Source organism: Monodon monoceros, unplaced genomic scaffold (genome assembly GCF_005190385.1).
Source record: "Monodon monoceros isolate NGI ecotype Baffin Bay Population unplaced genomic scaffold, NGI_Narwhal_1 Super_Scaffold_1, whole genome shotgun sequence".
NCBI classification, from domain to species: Eukaryota; Metazoa; Chordata; class Mammalia; order Artiodactyla; family Monodontidae; genus Monodon; species Monodon monoceros.
In genome coordinates, this window is record NW_021703765.1 from 31078409 (window position 1) to 31097334 (window position 18926).

The following is an 18926-nucleotide window of genomic DNA, read 5'->3' on the forward strand; positions in this document are numbered from 1 at the left end:
CCATAGCTTTTTCAATAATTCAAACAAAATGGTTCCCCAACACTATACTATCTTGACCTTTTTTGAAGGTGTTAATATTTTTTGTAAAGATTCCATCTGAACCTGATTACATATATCAATAGCTGAAGTGAATTTATGAATCACTTTTAAATAACCAATGTAGTTACAGATATAGTTTTTAAAAAGAAAGTGTATGATGTGGATCTAAGTCATAATCATTCTGGAAAAAAGAATTTTCATAAGAAATTTGACAATGACTCACCATAGACATCTGAGGGTCAGGAACTTTCACTATCTCAAAGCTTGTTAAGATTGGAGATGACTCATCACCATCCTGGATTACAGCATAACAAGTTTAAAAAAAAAATTTTTTAAGCAAATGGTTAAAACGTCATACATGATCATGTGCACTCTAATGTATTTTAATTTTTAATGAACATCGTTCCTCCCTTTAAAATATTATCTTCTTTCAACTATATTTTAAAATACATATCCATGTTTTACCTTTTGTAGCTGATAAAATATTTTGAGAAAAATAAACTCTAACAATAAAAAAAATCTGTATTATAGTTTTTAGAGATATGAGGTCTGGAAATTAGTAGATTGTCTCTGTCCGGATTTTGTTTTAAACTTTGCTTACAATGACTGAGTCAAAATAGTATGTCCTAATTTTCAAACTTAGAACAAGAAACCAAAGAGTAAATTAAAATATGGCACAATGGATCTGTCACATCATTTGCAAAAACTACTAAGTGGATTTTGGTAATTTTTCAAATTATCACAATTAAGTTCCACTCAGATAAGTAGAATTTTAAATGTGGGTTAACATTACTCAAACTTACATACGACTAGAAACTCAGCAGCATTGCTTCTCAGAGGATACTTAACGCAATGCAAATTTGAATAGCAAGAATTAATCCATCAATTCTTAAGAAATAAATCTGTCTTATTTTGTTGGTATTATCATTTTTGAAGAATTTTGGCTTTTACTTTTATCCAATTCAGGCAAGAAAGGTAATTCTGCATAATAAATATCACTGCATACATCCTGGAAAAGGATAAACTAATTAAGGTTGAAATTCATTTCCTCACAACTGTACACCTAGCATCAAGTTTTTCTGTCAATTTCCAAATGCTAGCATATTTTCAATTTTAGATATGAACAACAAAATCAGGAGAGACTGAAAGAAGGGAAGTATTGTGACTTTACTTTAGGTTTAGTAATTGAGTCCTAGAAAAAACCACAAATTCCCACAGCCATTGTTTAACAAGCTGGTTCTCAGTCACAACATCAGAAAACACATTTATCAGCCCAACTGTGACAAGTAATCTTCACTAAGGCTATCTGTCACAAAAGACAGGTGACAAGAAAGTCTATTTCCATTAGATTCAATACACTGGCCCAGCAATCTTTACACTAAGTGGAAATATGACAGGGTAGGTAGACAGGCATTAATTTATGGGCAATTTTCAAGAAGCAGTAGAAAGTGGTCAAGAACCTTTTCAAAAATACTTGAAATTCTTCTAATTTCTATTCTGTTATTATTTCATCTATCAACAAAGCTGTCTTTCAAAAGATCCTTCAAGTCTCTAATGATTGAAAGTACCATCACCATTAGCATGTTTCTGCAATATGAACTCCATATAGGAAGGAAATATTGCTTTTAATGAAATTACATATAGTAAAAATGTAAAAAGTGATTTTATTAAGATGTATTGGTAACAAAACAATTTCACTCACCTACATTTCCCTTTTTAATGTAGTCTTTCTAATGAATTAGCAAACAGTATTAAATAGTCTACGTTCTTATCTATTTTTCCCCCAGAGAGTACTATTTATAAAATAAAAAGCTGAAACAAGTTAACTTTTCCTAACCTTTTACTTTAGGAAGGGGTACAAGCTAAAGGGAAAAATACATTAACTTGAAAAGTACCAGAAAAATGATCACAGATTAACTATACAAACCCTAAACCTTCATTATGAAAACATCTTTCAAATAGTAATTTAATAGTTATAAAACATATATTTTTAAAAAATCACTTGTGACAACTTTAACAAATAAAACTAATGTGTAAAGGTAATTTAAAAGTGCTGCTTCTAATGAACAAATAAACTGCATATAGCTTAGCTCTATGCTAGAAGAAATATTATTCTATTATGCCATGTATCGAAAGTCTGTCCTCATTCACACTGATTCTGATTCGCACTGTCCTCATAAGCACTTGTCTCAGTATTTCCAAAATAACAGAAGGTACCTAATTTATGTGGTTTTGAACTATGCATACTATTATTTCTGTAGTACTAAAATGAAGACCCATAAATAAGCATTTAAGGCACAGATATTTTTCAAGTAGCTAGATATCAAATATACAACTACTTTCTTTTGGTAATGAACAGACCAGAGCAAATTCATAACTTCATATTCATTACCACTCAGCCTACTGATAACATGGTTCTCTTAATTCTGCATATATTATATAAATGAACATTTACAAGGTATTTCATAAGCATACTTATGTTGAATTGTTACATATACAATTCCAACACATTACATACACACTCAAATAACAAACATACCCTTACCATTCAATAGCCTACCACATAAAACATATGATTCCCTCTTTCTACTTTTCAAATGGACACTAATTGTTAATGAAGCTACTGCTTTAATGTCTTACTTGCCAATTTACAGAACAATTAATCAAAAAGTTTTTAATCTCTTGCATATTTATTGAATTCTATAACCCAGAACTGCATTACATGAGTGATCAGCTTTTGTAATCTTGTTGTAGCTATATGATTTGATTTGTGTATATACAAACAGCTGCTGCTGACAGCTGTCTGCTGCCATTCTGCAGCCAAAGAATTCATCCCAGCAGGAAAAACGGTAAATTGTTTTTAATGTTTCCTCTCCCTTCTACTTTAGAGACCATAAACAGTTCCAAGGAAAATACCTTTTCATAATAAACAATACCATATTCCTTATCATCACACTTGACACATCGAAACTCAACCATCAAGTACATGAAATTAGAACTTCGTTTTTCACTCTAAAAGAAAAAAACAAGATTTTTTATGAAAAATGATTTTCTTCAACATCAGTTTGTATCATTATTCCCAATTCAGTAATACATGGATTCTATCAAATATAATTTAAAATGTAACAAATTTTTATTTCATTATTATAAATGCACTGTTTTACACAGCACTACTATTTCATTATATACAGCACTACTGTTTTATCCAGAAGTGTCTACTACTCACTTATAACTCCCTCCTCAAACTTAATGACATTTTTGGTTTATTCAGTAGTATGAATTCTATTATATAACATTTTAAAGGTATTTCATATACATTTGCAGGAGAATTATTTTATTTTAAAAAATTTGTATTTCTAATAATTTTAAGCAAAGAACAGTTCACCCTTAAACCATATGGACTAATCTAACTGTAGAAATTAATATAAGTATAACAAAAAACAAAAGTAAAACAAAGTGTATGTAACTAAGGACAGAGGTCATTTGAGCTTAACAGATACAACATTTACAAGTTTTTCACAATTTATAAACGGTCTTAAAATAACTTGTAATCATTTGTAAAGTTTTATCAATACACTTTAAATACACTGGGAATAGTTACTTCTTCCCCAACATATAAAATGCTGATTGTGTGTATAAATGTGTCCCCTTAAAAATGCAAATATTATGTTAATAATGAAGTGAAAATAAAATTAAATTTAAAAGGGTGATTAGTCCTGACCCAAAACAGTTTGAAAAATGGCTTTAAATCTATATGTATATAATCATAAAGATCTAAGGAGGTCACTTAAACTGTTCAGCTTTATGAAGCATATTATAATCTATTATGATAATAGATAGCCTCCTATGTTTTAAAGAGTGCAGACAGAGTGAGTGAAAAAGGATGGGCAAAGTATGCTCTAATGTTACATTTTCTAAACCCAGGGGTATCTAAGTTGAAGAATAGAAAAATTAAAAGTATTTTTTAATTAAAAATAGGAAAAAGAAAAAAGCATTTTGATTAAACTATTTTTGGAATGTGACTATTATCAAACTTCAAAAAAGTAAAATTTTCTTCCAGTTTCAGTATATAAGAATGTATTATGAGTACATTTAGAAAAGATGCCCAGTATTCATACTGAATATAAATGTTGTTAGACACTACTAATTTGTTTTTTAAAAATGAACAATGTCAAAATTTTATTTTTCTAAGTGTTCACTGTAAAATGACAAATTTCTCTCTTTCCACCTGCTGAAAACTGTTGAAAGAACACAAATCAAGTCAGTTGTGCCATGTGGTGATCACTATAAGCTACGCATTTCACAAAATTGCTATTCCTCTCTCCTAATGTGATTAATATATAAGCATTATTTCTGCTCTCTAGACATAGAGTGTTAGGCCAAACATCTAGTATTTCAGTGCTAGTGTACATAAAAAAATTTTTTGTCATTCTAACTTTTGTAAAGAGTTTCATTGAAGCCATCTTTTCATTGAACATATTCTGGACCAATACACAAGATTAAGAAAGCACACAAATTACTTGAACCATGTAACCTCATTAAGTGTGCACAGCCCTATATGTACTAAATAAGACAAGGAATATCTTAATTGGGGAGAGGAATTGCTATTGATGACTTAAGGTAACTGAAGTGAAGAGGTTGTTTTGACACTATGTTGACAGATTTATCCAATCAACTTGGACATAAACTGCTATATGGAGAAACAGAGAACACACAAGTGAGGCATCAAGCTTAACATGGGCTTCACTTATATGATATTTAGTACACTTATGATACCCACTACCTATTTCGGGGTTCAAGAGAACACTAAAATATAAGAAAGGCAGATATCCTAAGCTTTCCTTTTATTAGCATAAACCTCACAACTAGAGGTAATCCTCAATGCTCCCACATTTGAGAGATACCTGGCAATAAATAGTTCTTCTAAAAATTTTTTCAGTTAAAATTCTGGAGAAAATATCTTGAAATAAAAAAGAGGGATACAACCTACCTCATTTATCATTTCTATTTCTCTAAATGTCAATCTGTCCAGCCAATCTACTTTCACCATGTGACCTTGTCGATGAGCTTTGGTGAGCTGCAAAAAATATATAATGGAGAAAATTTTAAGAGATCTCACAGAAAGGAGGATAAAGAATGGAAATGATCATCAACATGACACTGGAAGTACTAGCTAATGCAAAGAAAAAGGAAATAAATGATATACAGATTGGGAAGAAATAAACAATACTTTCTTTATTCAAAGGTGACATGATCATTTATGTAGAAAATATTTTTAAATGGGCAAAAAGCTCCTGGAACTAATAAGCAATTACAGCAAGGAGGATACGAGGTTCATATATAAAAGTCAATCTCTTTCTTATATATTGTTACCAGCAATCAATAAGTAAAATTTGAAATTAAAAACACAATATCAAAACACAGTATCATTTACATTAGTGCCTCCCAAAAATCAAATTGGTATAAATCTAACAAAATATGTACAAGATCTATGTGATGAAAACTAAAAAACTCTGATGAACAAAATCAAAGAAGTAAATTAATGGGCAGATACTCCATTCAGGGTAAGATGACTCAATATTGTCAAGATGTCAGTACTTCCCAACTTGATTTATAGATTCAAAGCAATCCTAGTCCATAAACACAACAAAACAAAACAAAACAAAATCCCAGCATGTTATTTTGTAGATATCAACACACTGATTCTAAAGTTTATATGGAAAGGCAAAGGATCCATAATAGCCAACACAGTATTGAAGAACAAAACTGGAAGCTATACATTACCCAACTATAAGACTTAATATACAGCTACTGTAATCAAAACACTGTGGTACTGGCGAAAGAATAGATAAATGGATCAATGGAACAGAATGGAGTCCAGAAAGAGTCCACATAAAGAGTCAATGATCTCTGACCAAGAAGCAGAGGCAATAAAATGGAGCAAAGAGTCTTTTCAAATATCGCTGGGATAACTGGACATACACACGCAAACAAATACATATAGACAAAGACCTTACACCCTTCACAAAAATTAACTCAAAATGAACCACAGACCTAAATGTAAATTGCAAAATACAAAACTCCTAGAAGATAACATAGGAGAAAACCTAAATGACCTTGGGTATGGTGACAATTTTTTAGATGCAACACCAAAGGCATAATCCATGAAAGAAATCATTAATAAGCTGGACTTCATTAAAATTAAAAAATTCTGCTCTGTGAAAGACATTGTGAAGAGAATGAGAAAACAAGCCATGGACCGGGAGAAAATATTTGCAAAAGGCACATATGATAAAGGAATGTTGGCCAAAATATACAAAGAACTATTAAAACTCAACAATAAGAAAATAAGCAACCTGATTTAAAAAATGGGCCAAAGATCTTAATAAACAACTCACCAAAGAAGAGATATGGATGGCAAATAAGCATGTGAAAAGATGCTCCACATCATATGTCATCAGGGAAATGCAAATTAAAACAATGAGAAATCACTAAACACTTATCAGAATGACCAAGATTTGGAACACTGACAACATCAAATGCAGGTGAGGATGTAGAGCTACAGGAACTCTCATTAATTGCTGGTGGGAATGCAAAAATGTAGAGCCATTCTGGAAGTCAGTGTGGCAGTTTCTCACAAAACTAAACATACTCTTACCATACAGTCCAGGAATTGCCCTCCTTGGTATTTACCCAAAGGAGTTGAATACTTAATGCCCACACAAAAGCCTGCACATGGATATTTATAGCGACTTTATTTATAATAACCAAAACTTGGAAGCAATTCAGATGGCCTTCACCAAGTGAATGGATAAATGAATACATTCAAACAATGTTATGCAGTGCTAAAAGGAAAGGAGGTATCAATCAATGAAAAGACATGGAGGAACCTTAAGTACACATTACTTGCACATTGCTAAGTGAAAGAGGTCAATCTGAAAAGGCTAGGTACAGTATGATTACAACTAAAGAAAAGGTATTGATAAAACTATGGAGATAATAAAAAGATAACTAGTTGCCCAGGGTTGCGGGGGAAGAAGGGATGTATAAGTGGAGCACAGAAGATTTTTAGGGCAGTAAAACTACTCCGTATCATACTATAATGATGGACAAATGACATTAAACATTTGTCAAAGCCCATAGAATGTACAATACCAAGAGAGAACACTGAGGTATATGGTCTTTGGGTGATTATGAGTTGTCAGTATAGGTTCATCAATTGTAACAAATTGTAACAAATGTACCACTGTGGTGAGAGGTATTGACAATAAGGGAGGCTATACATGTGCTGGGGCAGAGTGTATATGAGAAATATCTGTACCTTCCTCTTAGTATTGCTGTGAATGTAAAACGGTTCAACAAAAATAAAATCTTTTAAAAATCTAAAATATCAAAAAAAGAAGTGTTATGTCACCTTCACATTTGATACATTCCTATACACAACAGAAGCCACACACAACTATCAAGATAAGAAATGGACTTGGCTAGAGACTAATCATCATAGTTTTTACAGAAAAACAAAAAATTTTAAACTGTCTACAATCTGCCATCTAAACATGCTAAAAAATAATGAAGCCTTTCCTGAAAGTATCTCCATGTTCTATATTTCTTGTATTTTGATTACTACAAAGGGAGAGAATTATAATGATAGTTCTTCAAATTAGAAATAAACTTCTATTTTTTTCACATCTCAATATGAAAAATAACAAACAGTTACATACATAAGGCATTTCTCTGGAGCCTATAATTTACTACTCTAAGACTTAAGCACATAAGTGTGCATGTGTGCTTTACTTTTAAGAAGGAGTAATGAAATAATTAACAGTAATGAAAGAACCAGCGGTAAAAGAATTTCTAGAGTTGCAGTTGGTAGAGCCCTCTAAAGGTCTTACTAACCTACCCTTGGTTTCACAAATTAAATTATACACTGACCCTTCAAATATACAGAGAATTCAAGATAATTTCCAAGGTCCTCAAACTGAAACTAGATTTTGTCTTAGAAAGTGTAATTTTAAACATCAGCATTATTCATGTATCAAATCCCCTCTTTCTTTCCAAACAAATTCATAGCATAAAGCAAAACTGAGCATTAAGGACTTCAATGGTAGCTTGTCTTTATGATTTGTCTTCATTTCCATTATACAAGTTATGATGGTATATTCCTACAAGGATGCCAAGCACTTCTACCAATTATTATCTCTCTCACAGAACTAAAAATCTTCGTCAATATTCTTTATATTCCTCAACTAAGGGACTCTTATCACAACTACATGGTCATACTATTTCAGAAATGAAAATAGTAGCTTCATACAAAAAGTCTGAGGATCACTGTAATGTAAAAATATTATCAGCTTAGCTTTCTTCTGAATAACAAATTCCTTTTCACTTGAGGTAATCTCTAAATGAAAATGGATGAGGCAACAAAAAGTGTTTAGCACTATTACTCACAAAGCAGGGACTAAACATTTTGCTGGCTCTGGTGGAACATTAGACAGATACACTAACATGGAAACACTAAGAATTAGTTACAAGGGAACCAAAAGAACACCAGGCAATGTGACCTAAAGGAAAGAGTGCTAGACTAGGAGCCATTAGACCTGGGTTCTAACCCTAGCACTCCATTTTCGAATTCTGTCATTTTTGAACCCTCATGTACAAAAAGAAGTACTAATTTCTATTTCTGCTAGCAAAATTCAAATAGGATAATGGATGCAAAATATGATAGGTAGTATTATTCCATACAGTCTTTATAAAGAATTATATTCTCACTCATTTTGCCACATGTTCCAAACTAGTTTTTTAAATGAATAAAAATATAAAGGGTCATATCACATGAACTACCACACTGAAGTGGCAGAGCTAGGATTTAAACCCCAGGTCTATGAAGTCCATACTTCTTCTATCAGTCTTTGCTATCTCCTCTATTGATGCATTCATAGTAAAAGATTTAAGTCTAATTAACTTTTGTAATTTTTTAAACACAAGTTTCATATTTATGATACAGTAGCTAATTCTCCACTAGTTTCCTTTGAGGAAAAAATTGACAATAGCATATTGAGTTTAGATGTGGCAGAATGTGTTGGGCATTTTTCTCTCCCTTACTAAATAATCAGACAAATCGAAAATTCTCTGAAGGCATTTCACTAATTCCAGAATTCATGTTTGCTGCCAATAAATATTACTTCCTATATAGCATATTCTTACCTTCTGTATTTGAATAGTAAAAGATGACCATTCTCAACCTTACAAATAGCAACCAAAGAATGCATGGTCAAGGATGGTAGTACCATAAACTGGTAAAGCCATTTTGGAGTACAAGTTTAAAGTACCTGAGATATATTCATATTTGTGCATCACTGTTTGCAATATGGAAAACTTAGACATAAAAGAATGTAAATGTCTATCAATAGTGGGAACTATTAAGTAAACTATGGCACACACACTAAGAAATACTATAATCAAAAAGAAAGAAAAATCCATATACCCCATTAGGAAACATCACTATGACACTGTTGAATGCAAAAGCAACTGCAGAATGAGAGGTACCACTTATGCTATGACTGTTTGTTTACAAGTTTGTCTCACACCAGACTCCTGAGATTGACAGCAGAATTTCTAGATTATCTCTCTGCTTGAATCAGTTTTATAACTTCTGTTGCACTAGAAAGTTACCACTCAAAATGTCCCCTAGCTACTTGTGCTATTTATCTGATACTATGTAACAAAGCACCACAAAACTCAGTGCCTTAAAACGCCACTCATTTTAATATTTTTCATGATTCTTGGAGACATCAAGAAGTCATTTTCTTGAGGACATCTGGATATTTTTTTTCTCTTAGTCTAACAGTCTCTCATGAGACTGTTGTCGTGTGGTTGCTGGAGCTGGAATGTCCAAGATAGCTTCACTCACATTTCCAACGCCTTCATGGGCAAGGATGGGCACAGGTGGGAAACCAGAGTGGTGGGGCCTCTCTTTCTGAAGGCACTCTCAGTGCTGCTCCCTCTCCAGGTAGTCTTTCAACATAGACACTCCAACTAGGTAGCTGGACTTCTTACATGGTGGCTCATTATTCCCCAAAAGTACAAAAAACAGAAGCTTTCAAGTTGTCTTAAAGTTTAGCCCTGGAACAGGCATAGCATCAGTTCAGCTGCATCATGTTAGTTAAAATGAGTCACAGAGCTACTGCAGATCCAACATGGAAGCGTGAGTATCAGGAGGCATATTTCATTGAGGGTCACCTTTGGAGACTAGCTAGCACAACATTTACTGGACAATCTAAGCATACAGTTGATTGCTCAATTGCAGAAGAGCAAGGGGAGAGAATTTGAAGATGGCAAAGCTAGCTCTTGTCTGGACTTTAGGTATCAGGTAAAGTCTAGAATTAGCTATCACAATTCCTAAATGATTAGGCCTTGCCTTCCCCTCCAAAATAAGCTCTTACAACTCTCCAACTGATATGTTACACTCCAGCCACCCATTTCAGTTCTTCAGACAGTAAGGCCTTTTACTTCTAAGACTCAATGCAGATTAAATAATTTAATATTAGATGAAGATTTTTACTAAAAATTTTAGAGAACTATAAAGCACTATGCAAACTGTAAGCAGCTGTTATTAGCCCATAATCTATGTCACTTCGTCTCTATAGGTGCTGATGACTATGTAGACAGACTTGGGTGGTTTTCACCCATCCAAAGCAGTTTCCACTTGTCTCCAGTTTGAGAATGTCTATAGATAATGAAGACCAACAAATGAACTTGAACAGTTTATATTTCATTTGGGGTCTGACCTAGATCTTCCAAATGAGAAAATCTGCATTCTGTTAAACAGCAGGGTAAAACTAGTACAATCTGTTTCAAATTGCTTGTGAAGAGATAATCCTCACTAGGGTGCCCATCCTAGAAAGCAGCTAGGTCAAGATATCAGTAAAAGAGTCATTCTCTCTTTTTAAGGAACATAAGTTTCTACAGAATTCACAAGAAATCGTATAGAGCTTGGAAGAGAAGCCCACTGTCACAGATATAATAGCATAATTATTGAGCTCTAACTTCTCCAAGAATTAAATAGCAAGGGGTTTTACAAGCTACTTAAATAAAAGAATCTGTGTAAGAACCGAATAAGAACATGCCCAGGAAACTGCTTGGAGTACTAATCATGTATATCAGATTTAATGGGAGGACAGATACGTGCTTGAGGAAGATGCCTCAGATTAGTAGGTGTTCAATACAAGTACCAAGGACAGAACTAAAAGTAGGCCAACTTGCTACACTGTATATAGACTAGGAACAGCAGAGAAAAGGAACGTCAAACTGGATAGCTATCCCTGGGAACAGACAGACTTCCATGATCACCACAAGTTACAGTTCTTTGCTCCTTATTTGTATCTGCCCTACTAGACCATAAGCTTCTTGAGTGCTAGAGCTATGAATGGTTGGCAGAACCTAGCATTTATCCATTCAATGAATATTTATATTTATTGACAGGACTTCTAATGTGGAAGGGTGATAGAACAGAAAACAAATGCTTGTATACTCTGCAATTTTGTTTAAGAGCTTTGGGGAGTAAATGGGGAGCAAGGGGAAGGGAGTGACACTCAAAAGGAAGCTGGAGAAAAGAATGATTCATGCCCTTAGTCACTTTTCCCTAGTACTTATATACTTTCAACATAAATATATATTACTTAATTTGCTGTTTTAAGTTACAAACTTCCATCAGGTCCTCTGCTCTGGAGATAAGCACAGAATGTTGAACAAAAGAAGCAAGTTCCCTGCCTTCAAGGACTTAAGGTAGGGGTGAGCTATTTGTATGGTAATGCCTATATGCCCATATGGTAAATGCTTATATGTCTATATACAAATTGAAACAGTAATACGAAAGTCATGAACAGGGTGATGTGACAGAAAATAATGGGAGTTCCTGAGAAGGCCTCTCAGGCAGTAACATTAAAGCAGAGACTTGAAGGATAAGGAGTAAGTCAAACAAACAGGATGAAATCTTCCATGCAGAGGAAATAGCTTATTTGTCAGCACATCAGGGAGTTTGATGTACCCAGGTATTAAAGAGAGGCTAGGATGGTAGTCCTCGGTAAATATTTAAGTAAATCAAGTTCTCTGTGAGGCGGACAGTAGGAAGATCTACACATACATAAGATGCTTACTGGGAATCATCTTTCTTGAGGTTCATCATGATCTAGATTTTTCTTTATAGTAGATACCACACTTACAGCCTAAAGGAAGAAAGGGAAGAGTGAAAAGAACTGAAAAATGTTTATCTATTTCAAATCTGCCTAGGAATCTGTAGGGAGGTAAATGGGGAGAGACAGACTCAAAAGGAAACTGGAGAGAAAATGGTTTCTGCTTTACAAATTTTTCCCTGGCCAGTTTCTTTCATATTCATATACCCACTTTATCTTTACAAAAGGCATCAATTAACATGTATTAATCAAAATACGAGACACATGGCCCAAGTTCACATATGCTATGAAAGGTGGGCTAGTTTTGTTGGTTTATCAAGACACGGTATGGTAATTCACGGAGTTTATTATCTACCTGTGAAAACAAGATGCAGAACAAGATGAACATAAGACAGAATATAACTGATAAAAGAATTCAAAGATGTACACCAAACTTTGATCCTGGTTTTAAGCACCCACATACACCTTATGACTATGTCTGATAATCTGGAAATACAGCATACAAGCACATATCAAGCGAGCCATATAAAAATAACTTAGAAGAACAATTCTCACTTTCTATTTTCAAGCTAGTAGAAAGTTTAAAGTGGATAAAGGCTTTACAACAGCACAGAATTGCAAATACTTTGAACAGCCAACCATAGAGGATTGCTGAAATGAATTATGGCATATCCATACTATGCAAAGCCTGACAAGTCGTTACAAATCATGTTATGTAAGCATCTTAAATGACCTGGAACAATTTTGAAACATTATTAAGTGTAAAAGCAGGATTCATTTAAACACACACACAATATGATCCCAAATTAAAAATAAATACACATATATTCCATACATTCCATACATACATACATACATTTATTTATTTATTTACCAAAAGCATATCAACTAAAATACTAATGATGACTATTGTGAGTAGAGGATTAGAGGTGATTTTTACAGTCTTTGCACTTTAACAATCTTCTATTGTAGATGTATGTTAGCTTGTAATAACAAAAGATAAGTTATTTAAAAACTAAAGTTATTTTAAGAACAATTAACTGTGGAGAAAACCCTGTTGAAAAAACCATAAAAGATTAGCATTTATCAAGACGATGCTAAATAAAGTTACATTACTTCATAATAAACTCAAAGAATAAAGACCCATCTGATTAATTTAACTCAATCATATGAAATGAAAACCAGGTATCAACATAATTGTTCTCTCTCAAATTATTTCTTCCAAGGGCCTTTCAACTGGGTCCAACTAAAAACCTATATAAATTAAATGAAAAAAAACCCATATAAATTAAAAGCTGCCACTTTTCAATATGCAGTTAATAAAAACTCCTATACAAAAAAATGTACAGGCTTAAAGTTTCAAACTTTACTCACATCAAGAAACTGTAAGAGGGGAGTTACAAGATAAGTGGATTTTCCAAAATAAGTAGTTATGCAATAGGTGATGCTTTGGCCAGATAAACTTATGCTTTCTTAGGAAATCTTAGGAGAAAAACATGACAAAGCTGTATTTTCTTTTTTCCTTTTTTCCCTCTGCCACTTGAAAAAATAAACAAAAAAACCCCAGTCTACTCTTGTCACCAGATGGAAAACTTTCATATTCAGAGGGCCTATGTGAATGTTCAAAATCTCTCTTGACACATTTATAGGAATACTGGCCAATAAAAATGCTTGGTACTACCATGTACAAGACTAATTTTTTTCCAGCATGATCATAGAGGGTTGTGTTTATTCAACTACCCCATGTCTCCTTCCTCTAAATTCCCTCAAGTTAAAGGTTATAATATAACTCTTTTAACACTAACACTTCCCTAAGCCTAGACTAGAACTGAGCATAAGTACTCATTAAACAGAATATCATTATTGGTCAGTAATCTATTTGCAGGATGCACTATGGCTCACTGAGACATTTGTATTATTAAACAGTATAATTCTTCAATAAACAATGAGTCCTATCCATGTCAAATCAAATACAAGCTATGCAGTAATTTATAATTCAAGACAAAATATAGTTGTATAGGGCTTCCCTGGTGGCAGAGTGGTTAAGAATCCACCTGCCAATGCAGGGAACACGGGTTCGAGCCCTGGTTCGGGAAGATCCCACATGCTGCGGAGCAACTAAGCCCGTGCACCACAACTACAGAGCCTGTGCTCTAGAGCCTGTGTGCCACAACTACTGAAGCCCACACACCTAGAGCTTGTGCTCCACATCAAGAGAAGCCACCACAATGAGAAGCTTGTGCACCTAGAGCTTGTGCTCCACAAGAGAAGCCACCGCAATGAGAAGCCTCTGCATCGCAACGAAGAGTAGCCCCTGCTTGCCATAACTAGAGAAAGCACTTGCGCAACACAGACAAAAATAAATAAATAAAATAAAATAAATTAAAAATAATATACCCAGCAATCCCACTACTGGGCATATATCTAGAGAAAATCATAGCCAGGACATGGAAGCAAACTAAATGTCCATCAACAGATGAATGTATACAGAAGGTGTGACACATACATACAATGGAATATTATTCAGCCATAAAATGAAACAAAATTGAGCTATTTGTAGTGAGGTGGATGAACCTAGAGCCTGTCATACAGAGTGAAGTCAGAAAGAGAAAAACAAATACCATATGCTAACACATATATATGGAATCTAAAAAAAAAAAGATGGTTCTGAAGAACCTAGCAGTAGGACAGGAATAAAGATGCAGACGTAGAGAATGGACTTCAGGACACGGGGAGGGTGAAGGGTAAGCTGGGATGAAGTGAGAGAGTGGCATGGACATATATACACTACCAACTGTAAAACAGATAGCTAGTGAGAAGCAGCTGCATAGCACAGGAAGATCACCTCGGTGCTTTGTGACCACCTAGAGGGGTGGGATAGGGAGGATGGGAGGGAGACGCAAGAGGGAGGGGATATGGGGATATATGTATACGTATAGCTGGTTCACCTTCTTATACAGCAGAAACTAACACACCATTGTAAAGCAATAATACTCCAATAAAGATGTTAAGAAAAAGTATTCACTTAAACTGAGATTTAAAAAGGTATTGTATCGGGGCTTCCCTGGTGACGCAGTGGTTGAGAGTCCGCCTGCCAATGCAGGGGACACGGGTTCGTGCCCCGGTCCAGGAGGATCCCACATGCCGCAGAGCGGCTGGGCCCGTGAGCCATGGACGCTGAGCCTGCGCGTCCGGAGCCTGTGCTCCGCAACGGGAGAGGCCACAACAGTGAGAGGCCCACGTACCGCAAAAAAAAAAAAAAAAAAAAAAAAGGAGTTGTATCTGTATGTTAGACTCTGCACCCACACCTATTATAATTAATTCTTACAAAGCTTCTACCTTCCTGATTAATGAAGTCTTAGACACAAATCTTCAATTTTACTTTGAAATTTTACATATGTATCTTATTCAGGAAGAGTGGTGTTTGCCTCTTAAAAGTTTCATTCAGTTTAACTCCTCAGAGATTAATGTAGTCTTAAAAGCATGTTACTTTCCAGTTTTCTGGCAGAAACTATAGCTGTAAAGACAGCAACAGATTTACAGAACATGAATCGATATTCTTTTAGGGCTCAATCTTTCACTGGCAAAAACTAATTTAGTCTACTTGCTACCATCGATTTCAAGACAAATCTAAAAGTTTGGACAGTCAGGCAACAGTAAGCAAATCAAAGTGACTGATAAAAAAGATTCTGCCATGTATCATTAGGAATAAATTTATAAGATTCCCAAACTCTTCTTTTATGACACAAAGGAAAAGCAACACAGAATCAAATCCAATACACTATGTTTATAAAAGTTACACTTATTATTTATACAAAAACCTGTAGTTAAGATGCATTTTTGATGACATAGATGGTGCCACTAAATAAGTTTTACAGCCTTGAATAATTTCACTAAGAATTGTCTGATATTTAGAAGAAAAAATCCCTAAAGATAACGAATATTCATATTTTTCCTCCGTCCCTTCCTCCCTCCCTTCCTTCCCACTAAGGGCACATTGAAGAAGTAGTTCTGTGTTAGACAACCTAATTGAGTTAGTTGACTTTCATCTTCTTCATCAAAGTGCTCTTCAGCGTAAGGGAATTAACCAAATAACTTGGCTAAGTAGTAACTGAATTCCAAGATTAGTGAAAAGAGGTAGTAAGATGGGACTTGTTGACTTATTGTTTTCCCAGGACTAGGTCTGAGTTTTAAAGTTATGTATATATATAATTAAATTTTTTATTTTTATTATAAAGCAAAAGTATGCAGAATAATATGAGGTATCCATGAATTCACTGTCAAAACTGAACATGTATTGTTTGCCTTATTTGTTTCACACTTTTTAAAAAAGATGAAAAAAATCACAGATATTTGTAAAGACTTCCCTAATTCTTTCATTTCAATTTGCTTTTTTAAACTTAATGCTGTTTTTGATACTTATCCATGTTAATCTACACAGCTCAAATGCTTTCATTTAAACTGTTGTATAGTATCCCAGTGTACGAGTAAATCAGTTTATTATTTATTCTCCCAACAAACTCAACTTTTTGTGTTATTATCAGGGTTGAAGTGAATATACGTGTATATATCTCCTTATGCCCATAAGTGAGTTTCTTTAGTGTAGAAATCTAGGTGTGAAATTGTTGGATTTCCAAGATAAAAAATCTATACATTTTCTGTTTGGTTTATTTCTAAATGTCACGTAGTTTTTGTTGCTAGTGTAAATATCTTTTGAAGATTTTATTTTTAGATTGGTAAAACAGCAATAATAGGAATTTTGGAATAATAACTGATTTCTGTTTATTAATCTTGTATCTAACAACATTATTATTTATAACAGTTTGTCTAATAGTTCTTCTGACTTTTCTATGTAAGCATCATCTGTAAATAATTTTTATTTCTTACCTCTATATATACGGTTTTCTTGTACTGACTAGTACAAGAAACTCTGGTACAATGTCTAATCGGAACAGTAATAGAAGCATCCTTGTTTTGTTCCTGACTTTAATAAGAATGTTTCTTACATATAACCATATGGTAAGATGCTGGTTATCAGTTCTTGGTATATTTCTCATATCAGGTTAAGAAAGTCCTATTTTATTTTACCAAAACTTTATATGATGAATGTTTGTTGAAACTCACTAAAAAGTTGGTAAGATTGGGAATCCTTTTGACCATATGTTTTTTTCTCCTTAATTTAATATGCAGGAGATAGTTAACACAACAGGTTTGAAGCCGCTATCTTCAGAAGGACCTGCTTGCAAGGATGGCCCTCAGCAAATGTGTGAGAACTTGACTTCTGAAACATTCTCTAATGGGTATAGATGTTTCACTGTGGCTAGGCTGTTTGTACACTGTGATTTATGGTGAGCACCTGCTTTCTTTCTGGGAGGCCAGAATTTTGGTAGTTGAGGGCAGAGAATGCCTGTGTGACCAGACCCCTAGTAAAAAACCTAATTTCTGAGTCTCAAATGGGCTTTTCTAAAAGGCTTCATTTTTCTTCCTGGAGAAAGCAGCACACTCAGTGTCTCTTCCTGGGCTGGGAAGGGGAAGCATAGGAAGCCTGCGTATGGATTTCTCCAAACCCCACCTATATCTTTTTCTTTTACTGAACCATCTAGTTGTATATTCTTACTGTGTTGCTTATAATCAGTCTTAGCTGTGATTACAACTGCCTCTAAGTCCTGTGCTTTCATGTACACTAATAGATATTCTGTATTAAACTGTTCTTACAATTTTGGAATACATCTTGTTTGGGCATGATATATTTTTTAACCACTTGATTCAGTTTGCTAATTTTATGCTGAAATTTTGCATCTGTATTTATAACTGAGAACTGTCTATAATTTTCCTTTCTTTCACTTTTCTTCTCTAGTTTTGGTATCATGGTCATATTGATCTCAGCAGGCTTTGTAGGTCCAGCTTATAAAACCACTTGAGTTTGAAGAAAGGAGAATAAAGGGGGAAGAATTACTCTAACCAATATTAAGGTTCACTATATAGCTATAGTAGTAAATAATATCTTGTTCCTTTTTGTTTTGATTCTTTGATTTATGTTTTATGGTTTTATATTACTGTTTTATTTTTAAATAGTTTTTTAAAATTTTCAATATTCCATTATCTGAATTTCTGGTGCATATATTCCAGTTGTTTGTTATGATTACTGATTTTGGCTTCCATTGGTTTAAAATTTTAGATTGCAAACTCATCTTTTGTAGGGCTTACCTTCCTAAGTGGTTATACCTATTTTACTGCTACTTCATATTATTAGCTGTTTGTTGGGGGAGGATTTTCAGTTTATCTTAGTCTTCTACATTACTGAAACCAGAAACCAAACCAAACATTATTTGCTTATCTGCTATTGATGTTAGAGGAACCTAGAGAAAGAAAGAGATGTAAGGTTGGCAAATGTTTTGAGTTTTAGAAATGCGATTTATAAGCTAGATATCATTTTTGTTTATAAATCCAAGAACAGATTATCAAAGTGATGGCTTACGTGGACTTTTAAACCAGTACCCACATGATATTTGTAGTTAGATTTTAGAGAAATGAGGAACATGGAATTTTCAGGGAGGTGTTTTGGTAATTAAAAGCATAACCTTTTAATTTATGCCTTTAAAATTAATGGAACAAAATTTATGGAAGATTTAAATAGTAATGAGGTACATTATAACTGGGTAGAAAGACTGGCAGTCAAAAACCCTGATTTATAGC

The 18926-nt window shown here is 33.8% G+C and overlaps 1 protein-coding gene across 3 annotated transcripts in view; it reads right to left on the bottom strand.

Annotated features, from left to right (window-relative positions):
• Positions 1–18926, bottom strand: part of PIK3C3 (phosphatidylinositol 3-kinase catalytic subunit type 3) — a 154629-nt gene that overhangs the window by 98081 nt on the left and 37622 nt on the right. For all 3 annotated transcript variants that reach the window (XR_003793238.1, XM_029221215.1, XM_029221225.1), the window contains exons 5-7: positions 5030–5116; positions 2956–3051; positions 263–334 (exon numbers count right to left, since the gene is read on the bottom strand). Coding sequence is in view for 2 of the 3 variants with exons in the window: in XM_029221215.1 (XP_029077048.1) it covers positions 263–334; positions 2956–3051; positions 5030–5116 (255 nt within the window). In the remaining variant the exon portion in view is untranslated. The remainder of the gene's footprint in view (positions 1–262; positions 335–2955; positions 3052–5029; positions 5117–18926) is intronic.